The sequence below is a fragment of the Bombina bombina genome, chromosome 7 (assembly GCF_027579735.1).
Source record: "Bombina bombina isolate aBomBom1 chromosome 7, aBomBom1.pri, whole genome shotgun sequence".
Classification (NCBI taxonomy): Eukaryota; Metazoa; Chordata; class Amphibia; order Anura; family Bombinatoridae; genus Bombina; species Bombina bombina.
This window is the reverse complement of record NC_069505.1, coordinates 372647306-372670481: the sequence shown is the minus strand read 5'-3', so window position 1 is coordinate 372670481 and position 23176 is coordinate 372647306. Positions and strand designations below refer to the sequence as shown.

At 40.8% G+C, this 23176-nt stretch overlaps 1 protein-coding gene across 1 annotated transcript in view; it reads right to left on the bottom strand.

Annotated features, from left to right (window-relative positions):
* Positions 1-23176, bottom strand: part of DNAH1 (dynein axonemal heavy chain 1) — a 691978-nt gene that overhangs the window by 526351 nt on the left and 142451 nt on the right. Inside the window, exons 9-12 of the mRNA XM_053721084.1 lie at positions 19841-20093; positions 18780-18937; positions 18470-18681; positions 15640-15938 (exon numbers count right to left, since the gene is read on the bottom strand). Of these exons, the coding sequence (XP_053577059.1) occupies positions 15640-15938; positions 18470-18681; positions 18780-18937; positions 19841-20093 (922 nt within the window). The remainder of the gene's footprint in view (positions 1-15639; positions 15939-18469; positions 18682-18779; positions 18938-19840; positions 20094-23176) is intronic.

Genomic DNA, 23176 nt, shown 5'->3' with positions numbered 1-23176 from the left:
GCCCTCCCTAACATCGCCGACACCTAACTTCAAACATTAACCCCTAATCTGCCGACTGGAGCTCACCGCTATTCTAATAAATGTATTAACCCCTAAAGCTAAGTCTAACCCTAACACTAACACCCCCCTAAGTTAAATATAATTTAAATCTAACGAAATTAATTAACTCTTATTAAATAAATTATTCCTATTTAAAGCTAAATACTTACCTGTAAAATAAATCCTAATATAGCTACAATATAAATTATAATTATAGCTATTTTAGGATTTATATTTATTTTACAGGTAACTTTGTATTTATTTTAACCAGGTACACTAGCTATTAAATAGTTAAGAACTATTTAATAGCTAAAATAGTTAAAATAATTACAAAATTACCTGTAAAATAAATCCTAACCTAAGTTACAATTAAACCTAACACTACACTATCAATAAATTAATTAAATAAAAACAGAATTTATGTTTACCTGATAAATTACTTTCTCCAACGGTGTGTCCGGTCCACGGCGTCATCCTTACTTGTGGGATATTCTCTTCCCCAACAGGAAATGGCAAAGAGCCCAGCAAAGCTGGTCACATGATCCCTCCTAGGCTCCGCCTACCCCAGTCATTCGACCGACGTAAAGGAGGAATATTTGCATAGGAGAAACCATATGATACCGTGGTGACTGTAGTTAAAGAAAATAAATTATCAGACCTGATTAAAAAACCAGGGCGGGCCGTGGACCGGACACACCGTTGGAGAAAGTAATTTATCAGGTAAACATAAATTCTGTTTTCTCCAACATAGGTGTGTCCGGTCCACGGCGTCATCCTTACTTGTGGGAACCAATACCAAAGCTTTAGGACACGGATGAAGGGAGGGAGCAAATCAGGTCACCTAAATGGAAGGCACCACGGCTTGCAAAACCTTTCTCCCAAAAATAGCCTCAGAAGAAGCAAAAGTATCAAACTTGTAAAATTTGGTAAAAGTGTGCAGTGAAGACCAAGTCGCTGCCCGACATATCTGATCAACAGAAGCCTCGTTCTTGAAGGCCCATGTGGAAGCCACAGCCCTAGTGGAATGAGCTGTGATTCTTTCAGGAGGCTGCCGTCCGGCAGTCTCATAAGCCAATCTGATGATGCTTTTAATCCAAAAAGAGAGAGAGGTAGAAGTTGCTTTTTGACCTCTCCTTTTACCAGAATAAACAACAAACAAGGAAGATGTTTGTCTAAAATCCTTTGTAGCATCTAAATAGAATTTTAGAGCGTGAACAACATCCAAATTGTGCAACAAACGTTCCTTCTTTGAAACTGGATTCGGACACAAAGAAGGCACGACTATCTCCTGGTTAATGTTTTTGTTAGAAACAACTTTCGGAAGAAAACCAGGTTTAGTACGTAAAACCACCTTATCTGCATGGAACACCAGATAAGGAGGAGAACACTGCAGAGCAGATAATTCTGAAACTCTTCTAGCAGAAGAAATTGCAACCAAAAACAAAACTTTCCAAGATAATAACTTAATATCAACGGAATGTAAGGGTTCAAACGGAACCCCCTGAAGAACTGAAAGAACTAAGTTGAGACTCCAAGGAGGAGTCAAAGGTTTGTAAACAGGCTTGATTCTAACCAGAGCCTGAACAAAGGCTTGAACATCTGGCACAGCTGCCAGCTTTTTGTGAAGTAACACAGACAAGGCAGAAATCTGTCCCTTCAAGGAACTTGCAGATAATCCTTTCTCCGATCCTTCTTGAAGAAAGGATAGAATCTTAGGAATTTTTACCTTGTCCCAAGGGAATCCTTTAGATTCACACCAACAGATATATTTTTTCCATATTTTGTGGTAAATTTTTCTAGTTACAGGCTTTCTGGCCTGAACAAGAGTATCAATAACAGAATCTGAGAACCCTCGCTTTGATAAGATCAAGCGTTCAATCTCCAAGCAGTCAGTTGGAGTGAGACCAGATTCGGATGTTCGAACGGACCTTGAACAAGAAGGTCTCGTCTCAAAGGTAGCTTCCATGGTGGAGCCGATGACATATTCACCAGATCTGCATACCAAGTCCTGCGTGGCCACGCAGGAGCTATCAAGATCACCGATGCCCTCTCCTGATTGATCCTGGCTACCAGCCTGGGGATGAGAGGAAACGGCGGGAATACATAAGCTAGTTTGAAGGTCCAAGGTGCTACTAGTGCATCTACTAGAGTCGCCTTGGGATCCCTGGATCTGGACCCGTAGCAAGGAACCTTGAAGTTCTGACGAGAGGCCATCAGATCCATGTCTGGAATGCCCCACAGTTGAGTAATTTGGGCAAAGATTTCCGGATGGAGTTCCCACTCCCCCGGATGTAATGTCTGACGACTCAGAAAATCCGCTTCCCAATTTTCCACTCCTGGGATGTGGATTGCAGACAGGTAGCAGGAGTGAGTCTCCGCCCATTGAATGATTTTGGTCACTTCTTCCATCGCCAGGGAACTCCTTGTTCCCCCCTGATGGTTGATGTACGCAACAGTCGTCATGTTGTCTGATTGAAACCGTATGAACTTGGCCTTTGCTAGCTGAGGCCAAGCCTTGAGAGCATTGAGTATCGCTCTCAGTTCCAGAATATTTATCGGTAGAAGAGATTCTTCCCGAGACCAAAGACCCTGAGCTTTCAGGGGTCCCCAGACCGCGCCCCAGCCCATCAGACTGGCGTCGGTCGTGACAATGACCCACTCTGGCCTGCGGAAGTTCATCCCTTGTGACAGGTTGTCCAGGGACAGCCACCAACGGAGTGAATCTCTGGTCCTCTGATTTACTTGTATCGTCGGAGACAAGTCTGTATAGTCCCCATTCCACTGACTGAGCATGCACAGTTGTAATGGTCTTAGATGAATGCGCGCAAAAGGAACTATGTCCATTGCCGCTACCATCAAACCTATTACTTCCATGCACTGCGCTATGGAAGGAAGAGGAACGGAATGAAGTATTTGACAAGAGTTTAGAAGTTTTGTTTTTCTGGCCTCTGTCAGAAAAATCCTCATTTCTAAGGAGTCTATTATTGTTCCCAAGAAGGGAACCCTTGTTGACGGAGATAGAGAACTCTTTTTCTACGTTCACTTTCCATCCGTGAGATCTGAGAAAGGCCAGGACTATGTCCGTGTGAGCCTTTGCTTGAGGAAGGGACGACGCTTGAATCAGAATGTCGTCCAAGTAAGGTACTACTGCAATGCCCCTTGGTCTTAGCACCGCTAGAAGGGACCCTAGTACCTTTGTGAAAATCCTTGGAGCAGTGGCTAATCCGAAAGGAAGTGCCACGAACTGGTAATGCTTGTCCAGGAATGCGAACCTTAGGAACCGATGATGTTCCTTGTGAATAGGAATATGTAGATACGCATCCTTTAAATCCACCGTGGTCATGAATTGACCTTCCTGGATGGAAGGAAGAATTGTTCGAATGGTTTCCATTTTGAACGATGGAACCTTGAGAAACTTGTTTAGGATCTTGAGATCTAAGATTGGTCTGAACGTTCCCTCTTTTTTGGGAACTACGAACAGATTGGAGTAGAACCCCATCCCTTGTTCCCCTAATGGAACAGGATGAATCACTCCCATTTTTAACAGGTCTTCTACACAATGTAAGAATGCCTGTTTTTTTATGTGGTCTGAAGACAATTGAGACCTGTGGAACCTCCCCCTTGGGGGAAGCCCCTTGAATTCCAGAAGATAACCTTGGGAGACTATTTCTAGTGCCCAAGGATCCAGAACATCTCTTGCCCAAGCCTGAGCGAAGAGAGAGAGTCTGCCCCCCACCAGATCCGGTCCCGGATCGGGGGCCAACATTTCATGCTGTCTTGGTAGCAGTGGCAGGTTTCTTGGCCTGCTTTCCCTTGTTCCAGCCTTGCATTGGTCTCCAGGCTGGCTTGGCTTGAGAAGTATTACCCTCTTGCTTAGAGGACGTAGCACTTGGGGCTGGTCCGTTTCTACGAAAGGGACGAAAATTAGGTTTATTTTTGGCCTTGAAAGACCTATCCTGAGGAAGGGCGTGGCCCTTACCCCCAGTGATATCAGAGATAATCTCTTTCAAGTCAGGGCCAAACAGCGTTTTCCCCTTGAAAGGAATGTTAAGCAATTTGTTCTTGGAAGACGCATCCGCTGACCAAGATTTCAACCAAAGCGCTCTGCGCGCCACAATAGCAAACCCAGAATTTTTCGCCGCTAACCTAGTCAATTGCAAAGTGGCGTCTAGGGTGAAAGAATTAGCCAATTTGAGAGCACGGATTCTGTCCATAATCTCCTCATAAGGAGGAGAATCACTAGTGATCGCCTTTTCTAGCTCATCGAACCAGAAACACGCGGCTGTAGTGACAGGGACAATGCATGAAATTGGTTGTAGAAGGTAACCTTGCTGAACAAACATCTTTTTAAGCAAACCTTCTAATTTTTTATCCATAGGATCTTTGAAAGCACAACTATCTTCTATGGGTATAGTGGTGCGTTTGTTTAAAGTAGAAACCGCCCCCTCGACCTTGGGGACTGTCTGCCATAAGTCCTTTCTGGGGTCGACCATAGGAAACAATTTTTTAAATATGGGGGGAGGGACGAAAGGTATACCGGGCCTTTCCCATTCTTTATTTACAATGTCCGCCACCCGCTTGGGTATAGGAAAAGCTTCTGGGGGCCCCGGGATCTCTAGGAACTTGTCCATTTTACATAGTTTCTCTGGGATGATCAAATTCTCACAATCATCCAGAGTGGATAACACCTCCTTAAGCAGAGCGCGGAGATGTTCCAACTTAAATTTAAATGTAATCACATCAGGTTCAGCTTGTTGAGAAATTTTCCCTGAATCTGAAATTTCTCCCTCAGACAAAACCTCCCTGGCCCCCTCAGACTGGTGTAGGGGCCCTTCAGAAACAATATCATCAGCGTCCTCATGCTCTTCACTATTATCTAAAACAGAGCAGTCGCGCTTACGCTGATAAGTGGGCATTTTGGCTAAAATGTTTTTGATAGAATTATCCATTACAGCCGTTAATTGTTGCATAGTAAGGAGTATTGGCGCGCTAGATGTACTAGGGGCCTCCTGAGTGGGCAAGACTGGTGTAGACGAAGGAGGGGATGATGCAGTACCATGCTTACTCCCCTCACTTGAGGAATCATCTTGGGCATCATTTTCTCTAAATTTTGTGTCACATAAATCACATCTATTTAAATGAGAAGGAACCTTGGCTTCCCCACATTCAGAACACAGTCTATCTGGTAGTTCAGACATGTTAAACAGGCATAAACTTGATAACAAAGTACAAAAAACGTTTTAAAATAAAACCGTTACTGTCACTTTAAATTTTAAACTGAACACACTTTATTACTGCAATTGCGAAAAAGTATGAAGGAATTGTTCAAAATTCACCAAAATTTCACCACAGTGTCTTAAAGCCTTAAAAGTATTGCACACCAAATTTGGAAGCTTTAACCCTTAAAATAACGGAACCGGAGCCGTTTTTATCTTTAACCCCTTTACAGTCCCTGGTATCTGCTTTGCTGAGACCCAACCAAGCCCAAAGGGGAATACGATACCAAATGACGCCTTCAGAAAGTCTTTTCTATGTATCAGAGCTCCTCACACATGCGACTGCATGTCATGCTTCTCAAAAACAAGTGCGCAATACCGGCGCGAAAATGAGACTCTGCCTATGATTAGGGAAAGCCCCTAGAGAATAAGGTGTCCAAAACAGTGCCTGCCGATATTATTTTACAAAATACCCAGATTAAAATGATTCCTCAAGGCTAAATATGTTTATATATGAATCGATTTAGCCCAGAAAATGTCTACAGTCTTAAAAAGCCCTTGTGAAGCCCTTATTTATTGTCTGTAATAAAAATGGCTTACCGGATCCCATAGGGAAAATGACAGCTTCCAGCATTACATCGTCTTGTTAGAATGTGTCATACCTCAAGCAGTAAAATTCTGCTCACTGTTCCCTCAACTGAAGTTAATTCCTCTCAACAGTCCTGTGTGGAACAGCCATCGATTTTAGTAACGGTTGCTAAAATCATTTTCCTCTTACAAACAGAAATCTTCATCTCTTTTCTGTTTCAGAGTAAATAGTACATACCAGCACTATTTTAAAATAACAAACTCTTGATTGAATAATAAAAACTACAGTTAAACACTAAAAAACTCTAAGCCATCTCCGTGGAGATGTTGCCTGTACAACGGCAAAGAGAATGACTGGGGTAGGCGGAGCCTAGGAGGGATCATGTGACCAGCTTTGCTGGGCTCTTTGCCATTTCCTGTTGGGGAAGAGAATATCCCACAAGTAAGGATGACGCCGTGGACCGGACACACCTATGTTGGAGAAATACCTACAATTATCTACAATTAAACCTAACACTACACTATCAATAAATTAATTAAATACAATATCTACAAATAAATACAATGAAATAAACTAACTAAAGTACAAAAAATAAAAAAGAACTAAGTTACAAAAAATAAAATTTATATTACAAACATCAGAAAAACAAAATTTATGCTTACCTGATAAATTCCTTTCTCCTGTAGTGTGGTCAGTCCACGGGTCATCATTACTTCTGGGATATTAACTCCTCCCCAACAGGAAGTGCAAGAGGATTCACCCAGCAGAGCTGCTATATAGCTCCTCCCCTCTACGTCACACCCAGTCATTCGACCAAGAACCAACGAGAAAGGAGAAGCCAAAGGGTGCAGTGGTGACTGGAGTATAATTTAAAAATTTTTATAGACCTGCCATAAAAAACAGGGCGGGCCGTGGACTGACTACACTACAGGAGAAAGGAATTTATCAGGTAAGCATAAATTTTGTTTTCTCCTGTTAAGTGTGGTCAGTCCACGGGTCATCATTACTTCTGGGATACCAATACCAAAGCTAAAGTACACGGATAACGGGAGGGACAGGCAGGCTCTTTATACGGAAGGAACCACTGCCTGAAGAACCTTTCTCCCAAAAACAGCCTCCGAAGAAGCAAAAGTGTCAAATTTGTAAAATTTGGAAAAAGTATGAAGAGAAGACCAAGTTGCAGCCTTGCAAATCTGTTCAACAGAAGCCTCATTCTTAAAGGCCCAAGTGGAAGCCACAGCTCTAGTAGAATGAGCTGTAATTCTTTCAGGAGGCTGCTGTCCAGCAGTCTCATAGGCTAAACGTATTATGCTACGAAGCCAAAAAGAGAGAGAGGTAGCCGAAGCTTTTTGACCTCTCCTCTGACCAGAATAAACGACAAACAGGGAAGACGTTTGTCGAAAATCCTTAGTTGCCTGTAGATAAAATTTCAGGGCACGGACTACATCTAGATTGTGTAGCAGACGTTCCTTCTTCGAAGAAGGATTAGGACACAAAGATGGAACCACAATCTCTTGATTGATATTCCTGTTAGTGACCACCTTAGGTAGGAACCCAGGTTTAGTACGCAGAACTACCTTGTCTGAATGAAAAATCAGATAAGGAGAATCACAATGTAAGGCAGATAACTCAGAGACTCTTCGAGCCGAGGAAATTGCCATTAAAAACAGAACTTTCCAAGATAACAGCTTGATATCAATGGAATGAAGGGGTTCAAACGGAACACCCTGTAAAACATTAAGAACTAAGTTCAAACTCCATGGTGGAGCAACAGTTTTAAACACAGGCTTGATCCTAGCTAAAGCCTGACAAAAAGCTTGAACGTCCGGAACTTCTGACAGACGTTTGTGTAAAAGAATGGACAGAGCTGAAATCTGTCCCTTTAAGGAACTAGCGGATAAACCCTTTTCTAAACCTTCTTGTAGAAAAGACAATATCCTCGGAATCCTAACCTTACTCCATGAGTAACTCTTGGATTCGCACCAATATAAGTATTTGCGCCATATCTTATGGTAAATCTTTCTGGTAACAGGTTTCCTAGCCTGTATTAAGGTATCAATAACTGACTCAGAAAAACCACGTTTTGATAAAATCAAGCGTTCAATTTCCAAACAGTCAGCTTCAGAGAAATTAGATTTTGATGTTTGAAGGGACCCTGGATCAGAAGGTCCTGTTTCAGAGGTAGAGACCAAGGTGGACAGGATGACATGTCCACTAGATCTGCATACCAAGTCCTGCGTGGCCATGCAGGCGCTATTAGAATCACTGATGCTCTCTCCTGTTTGATTCTGGCAATCAATCGAGGAAGCATCGGGAAGGGTGGAAACACATAAGCCATCCCGAAGGTCCAAGGTGCTGTCAAAGCATCTATCAGAACCGCTCCCGGATCCCTGGATCTGGACCCGTAACGAGGAAGCTTGGCGTTCTGTCGAGACGCCATGAGATCTATCTCTGGTTTGCCCCAACGTCGAAGTATTTGGGCAAAGACCTCCGGATGAAGTTCCCACTCCCCCGGATGAAAAGTCTGACGACTTAGGAAATCCGCCTCCCAGTTCTCCACTCCCGGGATGTGGATTGCTGACAGGTGGCAAGAGTGAGACTCTGCCCAGCGAATTATCTTTGATACTTCCATCATTGCTAGGGAGCTTCTTGTCCCTCCCTGATGGTTGATGTAAGCTACAGTCGTGATGTTGTCCGACTGAAACCTGATGAACCCCCGAGTTGTTAACTGGGGCCAAGCCAGAAGGGCATTGAGAACTGCTCTCAATTCCAGAATGTTTATTGGTAGGAGACTTCCCTCCTGATTCCATTGTCCCTGAGCCTTCAGAGAATTCCAGACAGCGCCCCAACCTAGTAGGCTGACGTCTGTTGTTACAATTGTCCAGTCCGGCCTGCTGAATGGCATCCCCCTGGACAGATGTGGCCGAGAAAGCCACCATAGAAGAGAATTTCTGGTCTCTTGATCCAGATTCAGAGTAGGGGACAAGTCTGAGTAATCCCCATTCCACTGACTTAGCATGCACAATTGCAGCGGTCTGAGATGTAGGCGTGCAAAGGGTACTATGTCCATTGCCGCTACCATTAAGCCGATCACCTCCATGCATTGAGCTACTGACGGGAGTTGAATGGAATGAAGGACACAGCATGCATTTTGAAGCTTTGTTAACCTGTCTTCTGTCAGGTAAATCTTCATTTCTACAGAATCTATAAGAGTCCCCAAGAAGGGAACTCTTGTGAGTGGAAAGAGAGAACTCTTCTTTTCGTTCACCTTCCATCCATGCGACCTTAGAAATGCCAGTACTAACTCTGTATGAGACTTGGCAGTTTGAAAGCTTGAAGCTTGTATCAGAATGTCGTCTAGGTACGGAGCTACCAAAATTCCTCGCGGTCTTAGTACCGCCAGAAGAGCACCCAGAACCTTCGTGAAGATTCTTGGAGCCGTAGCCAATCCGAATGGAAGAGCTACAAACTAGTAATGCCTGTCTAGGAAGGCAAACCTTAGATACCGGTAATGATCTTTGTGAATCGGTATGTGAAGGTAAGCATCCTTTAAATCCACTGTGGTCATGTACTGACCCTTTTGGATCATGGGTAAGATTGTCCGAATAGTTTCCATTTTGAACGATGGAACTCTTAGGAATTTGTTTAGGATTTTTAAATCCAGGATTGGCCTGAAAGTTCCCTCTTTTTTGGGAACCTCAAACAGATTTGAGTAAAACCCTTGTCCTTGTTCCGACCGCGGAACCGGATGGATCACTCCCATTAGTAAAAGATCTTGTACACAGCGTAGAAACGCCTCTTTCTTTATTTGGTTTGTTGACAACCTTGACAGATGAAATCTCCCTTTTGGGGGAGAGTATTTGAAGTCCAGAAGGTATCCCTGAGATATGATCTCTAACGCCCAGGGATCCTGGACATCTCTTGCCCAAGCCTGGGCGAAGAGAGAAAGTCTGCCCCCCACTAGATCCGTTCCCGGATCGGGGGCCCTCAATTCATGCTGTCTTGGGGGCAGCAGCAGGTTTCCTGGCCTGCTTGCCCTTGTTCCAGGACTGGTTAGGTCTCCAGCCTTGTCTGTAGCGAGCAACAGCTCCTTCCTGTTTTGGTGCAGAGGAAGTTGATGCTGCTCCTGCTTTGAAATTCCGAAAGGAACAAAAATTAGACTGTCTAGCCTTAGGTTTGGCTTTGTCTTGAGGCAGGGCATGGCCCTTACCTACAGGTAATGTCAGCGATAATTTCTTTCAACCCGGGCCCGAATAAGGTCTGCCCTTTGAAAGGTATGTTAAGTAATTTAGATTTAGAAGTAACGTCAGCTGACCAGGATTTTAGCCACAGTGCTCTGCGTGCCTGAATGGCGAATCCGGAATTCTTGGCCGTAAGTTTAGTTAAATGTACTACGGCATCCGAAATAAATGAATTAGCTAGCTTAAGTGTCTTAAGCTTGTTTGAAATTTCATCTATAGTTATTGAGTCAAGAGTCTCTTCCAGGGACTCGGACCAAAAAGCGGCCGCGGCCGTGACAGATGCAATACATGCAAGGGGTTGCAATATAAAACCTTGTTGAACAAACATTTTCTTAAGGTAACCCTCTAATTTTTTATCCATTGGATCTGAAAAGGCACAGCTATCCTCCACCGGGATAGTGGTACGCTTAGCCAGAGTAGAAACCGCTCCCTCCACCTTAGGGACCGTCTGCCATAAGTCCCGTGTGGTGGCGTCTATTGGAAACATTTTTCTAAACACAGGAGGGGGGGGAAAGGGTACACCGGGCCTATCCCACTCCTTAGCAATTATCTCTGTAAGCCTCTTAGGTATAGGAAATACGTCAGTACTCGCCGGTACCGCATAGTATCTATCCAGCCTACATAATTTCTCTGGGATTGCAACGGTGTTACAATCATTTAGAGCTGCTAAAACCTCCCCTAACAGTACACGGAGGTTTTCGAGTTTAAACTTAAAATTAGAAATGTCTGAATCCATTCTATTGGGATCAGAACCGTCACCTGCTGATTGAAGCTCTCCGTCCTCATGTTCAGCATACTGTGATGCAGTAACAGACATGGCCCTATTATCAACAGCGCACTCTGTTCTCACCCCAGAGTGATCACGCTTACCTCTTAGTTCTGGTAATTTAGCCAAAACTTCAGTCATAACATTAGCCATATCCTGTAATGTGATTTGTAATGGCCGCCATGATGTACTCGGCGCTACAATATCACGCACCTCCCGAGCGGGAGATGCAGGTACTGACACGTGAGGCGAGTTAGTCGGCATAACTCTCCCCTCGTTGTTTGGTGAAATATGTTCAATTTGTACAGATTGACTTTTATTTAAAGTAGCATCAATGCAATTAGTACATAAATTTCTATTGGGCTCCACTTTGGCTTTAGCACATATAGCACAGAGATATTCCTCTGAGTCAGACATGTTTAACACACTAGCAATTAAACTAGCAACTTGGAAATACTTTTCAAAGTAATTTACAATAATATGAAAACGTACTGTGCCTTTAAGAAGCACAGAAAAGGTTATGACAGTTGAGAACAAACTATAACATCAATCTTTTACGGTAAATACACAATTTTAGCAAAGGATTGCCCCCATTAGCAATGGATAACTAACCCTGATAGCAGAAAAAAAGTACAGAAATAAACATTTTTTATCACAGTCAGCTACAACCTCACAGCTCTGCTGTGAGTGATTACCTCCCTCAAAATAAGTTTTGAAGACCCCTGAGCTCTGTAGAGACGAACCGGATCATGCAGGGAAGACAAGAGACTTCTGACTGAATTTTTTGATGCGTAGCAAAAGCGCCAAAATAAGCCCCTCCCCCTCACACACAACAGTGAGGGAGATCAGTAAACTGTCTTAAATTAAATAAAACGACTGCCAAGTGGAAAAAAACAGTGCCCAAAACATTTTTTCACCCAGTACCTCAGAAAATTAAACGATTTAACATGCCAGCAAAAACGTTTAACATCAAATAAATGAAATGACATTAGAAAGCCTGTTGCTAGTCACTGCAAATTAGGCTAAAGTCTTATGCATACAGTATTATCCCAGTGAAGTGCCATTCCCCAGAATACTGAAGTGTAAAATATACATACATGACAGCCTGATACCAGATGCTACTACTGCATTTAAGGCTGTTAGATTACATTAAATCGGTATGGCAGAATTTTCTCAGTCAAATTCCATTGTCAGAAAATAATATGCTGCTACATACCTCTTTGCAGATTAACCTGCCCGCTGTCCCCTGATCTGAAGTTTACCTCTCCTCAGATGGCCGAGAACAGCAATATGATCTTAACTACGCTGGCTAAAATCATACAAAAAACTCAGGTAGATTCTTCTTCAAACTCTACCAGAGAAGGAACAACACACTCCGGTGCTGTTATAAAATAACAAACTTTTGATTGAAGGTATAAAACTAAGTATAATCACCACAGTCCTCTCACACATCCTATCTATTAGTTGGGTGCAAGAGAATGACTGGGTGTGACGTAGAGGGGAGGAGCTATATAGCAGCTCTGCTGGGTGAATCCTCTTGCACTTCCTGTTGGGGAGGAGTTAATATCCCAGAAGTAATGATGACCCGTGGACTGACCACACTTAACAGGAGAAAATATTACAACAATTTTAAACTAATTACACCTACTCTAAGCCCCCTAATAAAAGACCCCCCCCCAAAAAAAATGCCCTACCCTATTCTAAATTACTAAAGTTCAAAGCTCTTTTACCTTACCAGCCCTAAACAGGGCCCTTTGCGGGGCATGCCCCAAAGAATTCAGCTCTTTTGCCTGTAAAAAAAACATACAATACCCCCCCAACATTACAACCCACCACCCACATACCCCTAATCTAACCCAAACCCCCCTTAAATAAACCTAACACTAAGCCCCTGAAGATCTTCCTACCTTATCTTCACCATACCAGGTTCACCGATAGATCCAGAAGAGCTCCTCCGATGTCCTGATCCAAGCCCAAGCAGGGGGCTGAGATGTCCATGATCCGGCTGAAGTCATCATCCAAGCGGGAGCTGAAGAGGTCCATGATCCGGCTGAAGTCATCATCCAAGCGGGAGCTGAAGAGGTCCATGATTCGGCTGAAGTCTTCTATCAACGGCATCTTCAATCTTCTTTCTTCCGGATCCATCTTGCAGACCTCCGACGCGGAACATCCTGCTGGCCCGACGGACTACCGACGAATGAAGGCTCCTTTAAGGGACGTCATCCAAGATGGCGTCCCTCGAATTCCGATTGGCTGATAGGATTCTATCAGCCAATCGGAATTAAGGTAGGAAAATTCTGATTGGCTGATGGAATCAGCCAATCAGAATCAAGTTCAATCCGATTGGCTGATCCGATCAGCCAATCAGATTGAGCTCGCATTCTATTGGCTAAGTTTAGATGCCGGCCCATTTTCGGTGAACAACTTGGGTTGTCCTTGCTGATTGGTGGAAAAAATGAATCCACCAATCAAAAATTGCTTAGATGGCTTTTATTTCAAATAAAGATAGCAAGAGAATGAATTGATATTAGGAGTAAATTAGAAAGATGCTTAAAATTGCATGCTCTATCTGAATCACAAAAGAAAAAAAATGGGTTCAGTGTCCCTTTAATGTTTTGCTAGAACAGCATATTTAATATTCACTATAAAGTCTCCCCTTAGAGGCAAAAAAATAAAAATAATAAAAAAAATGTATATGTATGTGAGTTAATTTTGCCCATATAGAGCTTGTACTAAGTCCACACTTTTATTAGTACTGGATTTGATAATGGATCTACTCCCAAACCCAACTCTAACACAGAACTTTACTTCCAAAAGATAATTTATTCAATGCCTCAGAGGATCCTGCTTTGCATAGCTTAACACTAGGATCTACCTAATTCCTGATGTGGTTGATTCACCTGTCGCTGGGTAAAGGGCCCATGCCCGAGTGACAGAGTCCAGTTATATAAGATGGTAGAATACAAATCCTCATCTAGTATGGTTTTGGTACACCTACATTTCAGTTCTTAACCATTGCAGACCCTTAGTTTAGTATTCACAGTTCTATTATATGAGAACTAATTGTATAATCATCATTATTAAAGGGACACTGAAACCAATTTTTTTCTTTCATGATTCAGATAGAGCATGCAATTTTAACCAACTTTCTAATTTACTCCTATTATCATTTTTTTGTTCTCTTGCTATCTTTATATGAAAAAGAAGGCATCTATGCTTTTTTTTTTGGTTCAGGACTCTGGACAGCAATTTTTTTTATTGGTGGATGAATTTATCCTCCAATCAGAAAGTTCAACCCAGGTTGTTCACCAAAAATGGGCCGGCATCTAAACTTACATTTTTGCAATTCAAATATAGATACCAAGAGAATGAAGAAAATTTGATAATAGGAGTAAACTAGAAAGTTGCCGAAAATGTCATGCTCTATCTGAATCACAAAAGAAAAATTATGGGTTCAGTGTCCCTTTAAGTTAATTGAGATGACTTTAATTATAGGGTGCAGCCAACATATCACAATCACTGTGCAAGATATAAGATATTTCTCTTTTTTATAGTTATGTGCTTATAAACTTTTACTAATACTACAATTTGCTTAAGTGCTTACAGAAAGAAGAGCTCCTGTTAAGTCCATGTTATGACCCCACCCCCCATATTATAGTACTTTGGGTTCATGTGATTAACCCAGAGACTTTCAACGTGGTATCCCTTGAAATTACCATAACAATAATAATTACTATCAATATATTAAACTTGAACCCAAAGAGATGATTAACGGAAAATGAATGGAAACACACTTTAAATGTCGTTACATTGATTACACATTGATTGGCATATATATTACTCAGGCTAAAGCTCATTAGTATTCTCATGCGATGTCTATGATTCTGTGTATGCCCATATGCCTTGATATACTATAGCGTTTACTTATATTCTCATGCAAGGTGTACGTCTTTGTGTATTCTCCTATACCTTGATATGATATAATCGCTTACCCAGTAATCTCATTTGTTGAACTACTTGAAAAACTTGTAATCTTTAAATCACATATATCCTGTATAACAATTCCATTTGTTAACTATTTCTTATGTCGTATTATTTGAAAAATTTAATAAAAAAAAAAAAAATTCAGAGCAAGTGCTATTGTATTGTCTTTGTATAATGCACTTATGCTATTGGACTGTATTTAAATGGACATAATACTCATATGCTAAATCACTTGAAACTAATGCAGTATAACTGTAAAAAGCTGACAGGAAAATATCTCTAGGAGCATCTCTATGTAAAAAAGAAAGATATTTTACCTCACAATTTCCTCAGCTCAGCAGAGTAAGTTCTGTGTAAAAAGTTATACTCAGCTGCAGCCCAGCTGCAGGTAAAAATAAATTTAAAAAAATGAAGAAATGAACAGCAGCCAATCAGCATCAGCAGTGCTGAGGTCATGAACTCTTTTACTGTGATCTCTGCTGAGCTGAGGAAGTTGTGAGGTAAAATATCTTCCTTTTTTACATAAAGATGCTCAGGTGATATTTTCCTGTCAGCTTTTTACAGTTATACTGCATCAGTTTCAAATGATTTAGCATAAGAGTATTATGTCCCTTTAATATGACATGCTCTATCTGAATCATGAAAGAAACAATTTGGGTTTAGTATCCCTTTAAATAATGGCAGTTAGCCTCCTGCCCATTGTATTACAATGTATTTTTGTCAATATTCACTAAAACAGTATGTCCATTTACATTTGCAAAAACAGAGCTAACCCACAACATATTGCCAGTTTAGGTGTCTTACTTGTATGGGCTGTTGATGAGGTCTCCTCCCCACTCCATGTCTTCTTCACATTCCAAAACACTGTAGCAGGAATCAATGATAAACTGAGTGAAGTTAACAAGAGAGTCCTGCACTAGGAACCTTAGACTGTCTTGGAGATTAAATTTGATGAGCTCCATGAGTTGGCGCAATTTGGACATATTATACACCTCCCAGTTACATTCACTTAGGTCATACCAGCCTTTCCCAACTTCTCTCAGACTGTTCCGAACAACATTCTTCAAAGTACTGATCCAGCTGTCCTTGAGGAACAACTGGACCTGCAACAGATAAATACAAGGTTTTAACATTTTAACTTATCAATAAAATGTATAGGATTACACTACGTATAGAGAGACAACTTCAGGAATGACTAAGGGTAGGGTAATGGATGCCCTGATTTGTGAATGAATAACATGGACATTTTAAATGATAACATTATGTGAAAGGGGAGTGTGAAATTGTTACTGTATTTTGTTACCAGGGAAGGTGAATGCTGAAAATCTATTAAAACAACATCCTACCACCCATGTCTGCTTATGTATTGATAACGTATGGAGTTGGCTAAAATCTGAAGCCGAGCAAACTTAATTTTAAATTCAATAGACAGTAGGCAATCAACTGATTGATAGGAAACATTTTAAAAAAGGGACAGTAAAGTCACAATAAAAATGTAATGATTCAGATACAGACAACTTTCCAATTTACTTCTATAATCTAATTTGCTTTATTCTCTTGCTATTCTTTGATGAATAGCATACCTAAAGTAGATAAGCGCTGAAACAGCAATAACTTATTGGGAGCTGGCTGCACATATATGCCTCCTGTAATTGGCTCCCAGTAGTGCATTACTGCTCCTTCAACAAAGGATACCAAGAGAATTATACAAATTTGATAAGAGAAGTACGTTGTAAAGTTGTTTAAAATTCTATGCTTTATCTGAATTATGGAAAAAAATGATGAGCTTCATGTCCCTTTAATCAGGTGTTGGGTTGCTAACCAATCAGGCTTGATGACTGTCTCATTACTCTTGGTTGGCTTACCATTAGGCTGATAATTGATCCACAAATGTAATATGAAGTGCTATTTATATCTCTGTTTCATTAATTATAGACTTCTCAGAATAAACATTTTAAATATCTCACTGGTAGGAATGAGCTATATTAAGGGTTTGTGCCGAGCTAAGTTTTTCTGTTACACTGCACATCTATCATTAGTACCACTCCATAAGCTATAAACTCTGGCAATCATTAGTACCACTCCAGTGTGCTATAAACGCCTGCAATCTTTAGTATCATTTCAGTGCGCTATAAACTCCAGCAATCTTTAGTACATCTTCAGTGCGCTATAAACTGCAGCAATCTTTAGTACCACTTTAGTGTGCTATAAACTGCAGCAATCTTTAGTACCACTCCAGTACGCTATAAACTCCAGCATTTTTTAGTGCCACTTCAGTGCGCTACAGACTCCAGAAATCTATGGTACCACTCCAGCATGTTAGACACTCCAGCAATCTTCAGTACCACTCCAGTGCACTATAAGCTCCAGCAATCTTCAGAACCACTCCAGTGCGCTATAAACTCCAGCAATCTTTAGTGCCACTTCAGTGCGCTACAGACTCCAGAAATCTCTGGTACCACTCTAGCATGCTAGACACTCCAGCAATCTTCAGTACCACTCCAGTGCACTATAAACTCCAGCAATCTTCAGTACCACTCCAGTGCACTATAAACTCCAGCAATCATCAGTACCACTCCAGTGCACTATAAACTCCAGCAATCTTCAGTACCACTCCAGTGCACTATAAACTCCAGCAATCATCAGTACCACTCCAGTGCGCTATAAACTCCTGCAATCTTCAGTACCACTCCAGTACATTATAAACTCCAGCAATCTTCAGTATCACTCCAGTGCACTATAAACTCCAGCAATCTTCAGTACCACTTCAGTGCACTATAAACTCCAGCAATCTTCAGTACCACTCCAGTGCACTATAAACTCCAGCAATCTTCAGTACCACTTCAGTGCACTATAAACTCCAGCAATCTTCAGTACCACTTCAGTGCACTATAAACTCCAGCAATCTTCAGTACCACTCCAGTGCACTATAAACTCCAGCAATCTTCAGTACCACTCCAGTGCGCGATAAACTCTAGCAATCTTCAGTAACACTTCAGTGCACTATAAACTCCAGCAATCTTCAGTACCACTCCAGTGCGCTATAAACTCTAGCAATCTTCAGTACCACTTCAGTGCACTATAAACTCCAGCAATCTTCAGTACCACTCCAGTGCGCTATAAACTCCAGCAATCTTCAGTACCACTTCAGTGCGCTGTAAACTCCAACAATCTTTAGTACCACTCCAGTGCGCTATAAACTACAATTTCAATCACAATAGAGTAGTACTAAAGATAACTGGAGTTTATTCTGCACTGGAGAGGTACTGAAGATTATTGGAGTTTATTGTGCACTGGAGTGGTACTGAAGATTAATGTGCCTGGTCAGTTTTAGGACCCGAGAAATCACCCAGAATACTTTATCCCTTTAGCAGCCCCTATCACCAAGCTCCCTGCTAAATCCTTGCTACTACATAAGACCAAACCATGGCGACTCCCTATTCCCTCCGGCTAACTTTCAGGGTTCCTGTTTGTCCTACCACCTAAATGAAAACAAATGTCTTCATCCTTCAGCTACCTTGGTATCAGACTTAGATCTTGATCCTCTTACCTACCCAAGACCTTGGCTCCTCCCTCCTACCATTAACATCTCCCGCCCCCTAATAATAGGTAGTAAAAATGAAACAGTGGTTACCTGAGAGAAGGCCTGTGACTGAGTTTGCTCAAACTCTTCCAGCCTGACGCATTTGGTTATGGTTGAGTGAAACAAAGACATACTACAAACTTTGTTGCACTCAGTGCGCACTTTGCAGAGAGATGTGATGACCTCCGACCTTGTCAGAAGGGTAACAAATGTAAAGGCAGCCCGACTCTTGGCAAAATTATATTTTGGAATATCAATTTGTCCTGTGTGTAACATAAAAAATGTTTAATAATGGAAGCAGAAGAAAAAGAAAAAAAAACATTCATCAAAAGTGATTAGGAGATCAAATTAATAAATATACCTTTAACAGAAGAAAACTCTTCTGCTTTATCTGGGAGCGTAATATAAGGAAACGTCTGAGGCTTTGTAGACACCAGTTTGTCAAATATCATCTTGTTAAAGGTCCGCTCATACTCTAGATTGATTTCATTCTCTAAACGGTTTAGGTAATGCTCCATACTGACAAACAGAGGGACAAAGGTTTCTGTATTAACAAAACATGAATAAAACACATAGAAACATCTACAGGTTGGGTCTATATGCTATTGCATATGTCAACTTTAGCATCAAGCAGTTACTCACTAATCTTCATTAAGCCCTATGCAATACATTTTCATTAACACTGTGAGTAATTAAGCTTTTGACTGGCAGTATCTCCTAATGACTAAAATAAAAAATAAATTGTAGCTTTGGTAGGGGGACTGTGGTGAACGGTACGTAGGATAAAACATTTTCATGTAAAATAAACTCATTTTGCTCTAGGGTATCCCTAAAACTGATGCATGAACCTGAAACGTTGCTATTTTTAAGCTGGACACAGACGGATAAATAAAGTTCCATTTTATGGATTTTTTTTAGGCTGGACTTATTTTATTGAGGTGTGCAGATAATTAACTAGAATGCAGGACATTTTCTGGTTACTGTTTCTCATCTTACCTACCTTGCATATAATTTATTGTTGCATAAGGCTATATATTAGTATATAGACAAATATTTGTTCTAATATATTTAAAGGGTCAGTAAACCTTAAAATGAATGTTATATAATTCTGCACATAGTGCAGAATTATATAACATTATATTAGCCAACCATTATTTAACATAATATTGCCTTTTTATTTTTAGCAAAAAACGCTGTTTTACAGATCCGCTCTCTGGGCTCTGCTGAGCGGGTTTGTTTTTTTTCCTCAGCGCATCGGGCCAACTGTATAGTCACAGCCCGGCCCGACCGCGCCATAAGACTAAGTGCAGCTCGCTCACGCTCTGTCTGACACTATGTGCAGAATTATATAACATTAATTTTAAGGTTTACTGTCCCTTTAAGTATTATAGAATACCAAAAAGCATGACACTTGGAACTTACTGATCACTGTGCTTCAGATGTGGTGTACTCAGCAGACAGTTCTTCACCCTGTTCAGACTGTGTGATGGGAGCACACACTTTCCATTTGTGGGCATGCAGTCTATGTACAAGTTATACATCAGTAAGGCTTCAGTCTTTTTACGTAATTGGTTAGCAGCTACAATTCTTTGAGTAAAAACACGTGGGTCCTCAGCGCAAAACATCAGCCTAATACGTGGTACCCAGTAATGGTACTGCGTGAGCTTAGCTGCATCTAAAGGAGAGTACAAGGAAATGTCAAAGTGCACATATTTTACATTGAGAATAGTAATGTAGTAATAATTCAGCTGTCAGAAAAGAGCAAAAAATAATTTAAAAACAGAAAATGTGTACATTTGCATAGGGGTCAATTTATCAAGCTCCGTTTGGAGCTTGATGCCATAACTTGTCCGCCTGCTTTGAGGCAGCGGACAGCAATCAACCTTATTTAATACAATCGGGTTGATTGACACCCCCTGCTAGCGGCCGCGAATCTGCAGGGGGCGGAATTGCACCAGCAGTTCACAAGAACTGCTGGGGCAATGATAAATGCCGGCAGTGTATGCTGTCTGCATTTATAGATGTGCAGTAAACATGACACACTACATTGTGTCCGCTAGCACATTAATACATTTACCCCTAAGTCTTCTGAGCGAGGAGAGATACAAAATTAGATGAAAACACATTTTGCCTGCATCTCCAAATTACTAATATATTGTATTTTTAAACATGTACTTTATTCCATTGTATTAAACAGAACTTCTCTCAGAATTCAAAATTTGCTTAAAGGGACAGTCTAGACCCAATACATAATTTTAAAAATTATTGTTACATACCAGAGAAGCATCTTGGAACTGGTCCCACATCTATAATCTTGTAAGAAGTACATGACACATTTAAATATTTATTGTTTGTTAGGAGCTGAAAATGACAGCCAAGCTCCGCCCACCTATTGCAAGTATATTTTGGCATTTTAAGTGCCTCCAATCATGAATGATTCTTAATGACCCTTAAATAAGTTTTCCTACTCTTACATGCTGATTTGTGCATGTGCAATTTGAAATAGCTAACGGAAAAATATTAATTGTGTACTGCTAAACTGCCATACAAGAAAACAGCTTATTGGACATGAAGAGAGCAGTGGCTGCCATTTCCTGCTGCTAACAAACAATGATTTTTTTTAGTGTCATGTATTTCTTACAAGCTTATAGGTGTGGAACCTGTTGCCAGGTGCTTGTCTGGTATGCAACAAGTCCAGACTGTCCCTTTAAAGTAAACTACAGCAAAAGTGAATTTTAATGGAAAATATTTGTATTTATTACTATTGTTGAATGGTAGAATTCCATGGTAAATGGTTATATTCAACAGCTTATACATTTGAAACAGATGAACAAATGTGCCTGAAATTTGGTGAAATTACCACAATGCCTGAAATTTTGAAGTAAATCAGTTAAGTATTTTTTGAGTTAATAAACTGTAGAAAAACAAAATGTATTCTTACCTGACAAATTTATTTATTTCTTGACAAGGATCATCATCAATTACTGTTGGGAATACCACTCCTGGCCAGCAGGAGGAGGCAAAGAGCACCACAGCAGAGGGACATTAAACACTAAATACATGCTAGATAGAATGATGCATTCAAAGAAAAGATTAGTCCATGAGTAACATGTAGATGCATTTTTAAAGTTTCATTAGATGTATAAAAAGTGACAAAATAAGTGTAAAGTTTTAGTGTCTATAAAACACTGGGAGCTGCCATGTTGTAACTTGTGTTACCTTCTCTGCTGTGGCCAATTAGGGGCAGTTATAAATAGGTCACTAGAGTGTGCAGCCAATGGTTGTGCTGGATTTAACAGTGTTCTGCACTTCCATTTCTAACAGGAACTGAAAAGCTCACAATTTCAGAATGGAATTACAGGCAAAGAGGACAAAGTAAATAATGAAAGTATATTGAAGAGTTGTTTTATATATACAATTTATCATTTTATATTACCATCTCAAAGTGTTTAATGTCCCTTTAAAGGGACCCTAAACACCTGCTGGAAATGCTCTAAACTAACTTTTACTGATTATCCTAAATAAACTGATTGTAATGATGTATGCAGTTTTTATCTTACTGCATTCTATTATAGATAAAAGCTTTACAATGTAAACGTTGATCTGCAGCATTATATAAGCTATGCAAGCTGCCATCTTGTAACGTGCGTTCCTCAACACTATGTCACGTGATGCACACAGCACCAGCTATTACTAAATCATAGTGAGCCCTGCAGTGTCTGACAAGAACGGCTTCAGGCACTGTTATGTTTATAAATAGCACGAGGAGGGAAGGAAGTGTGAGGGGGGAGGAGAGGTGGAGAGAGCAGTCACAGGGGGAAGAAAGAAAGCAAACTCACGCTGCATAAAAATTGTAACAAGAGACATTCATCTACCTTACATATGATCTCCGGAGCCTTTCTTCCTCCTGTGCCTCCCTCTGTCTTAACCTCTCCTCCCCCTTACACTTCCTTTCCCTGCTCGTTCTATTTATAAACATAACAGTGCCTGAAGCCGTTCTTGTCAGACACTGACTGCAGGGCTCACTGTGATTTACTAATAGCTAGTGCCGTGTGCATCACGTGACACACTGTTGTGAAAAATACTTTAACAAATGGCAGCTTGCATCACATCCAATGCTGCAAATCAATGTTTACATTATAAATCTTTTATCAAAAATAAAATGCAGTAAGATGAAAAGACTGCATACAGCATTGCTAGTTAGTTTATTTTGCACAGTTAGAAAAAGTTAGTTTAGAATATGTTAATTAGGTGTTGAGGTTCCCTTTAAGTATAACTTCCCTTCCCACAACCCCCAGTCATTTGACCGAAGGAAAAGGAGAGAAAGGTAAACAGCACAAGGTGCAGAAGTGTCTGAGGTTTATATAAAAAACTGTCTGAAAAACAGGGAGGGCTGTGGACTCACTGTGTCAAGAAATAAATAAATGTATCAGGTAAGCATACATTTTGTTTTCTTTCTAATGACACAGTGAATCCACGGATTATTATCAATTACTGTTGGGAATCAATACCCAAGCTAGAGCACACAGATGATAAGGGAAGGTACCACTGCTTGAAGAACCTTTCTCCCAAAGTACGCCTCGGCCAAGGCAAGAATGTCAAAATTATACAATTTAGAAAAAGTGAGCAAAGAAGATCAAGTCGCAGCTTTACAGATCTGATCAACAGTCGCTCATTTTGAAGGCCCACGAGAAAGACATCACCCTGGTGGAATAAGCTGTAATTCTCTCAGGAGGCTGCTGTTCAGCCGTCTCATAT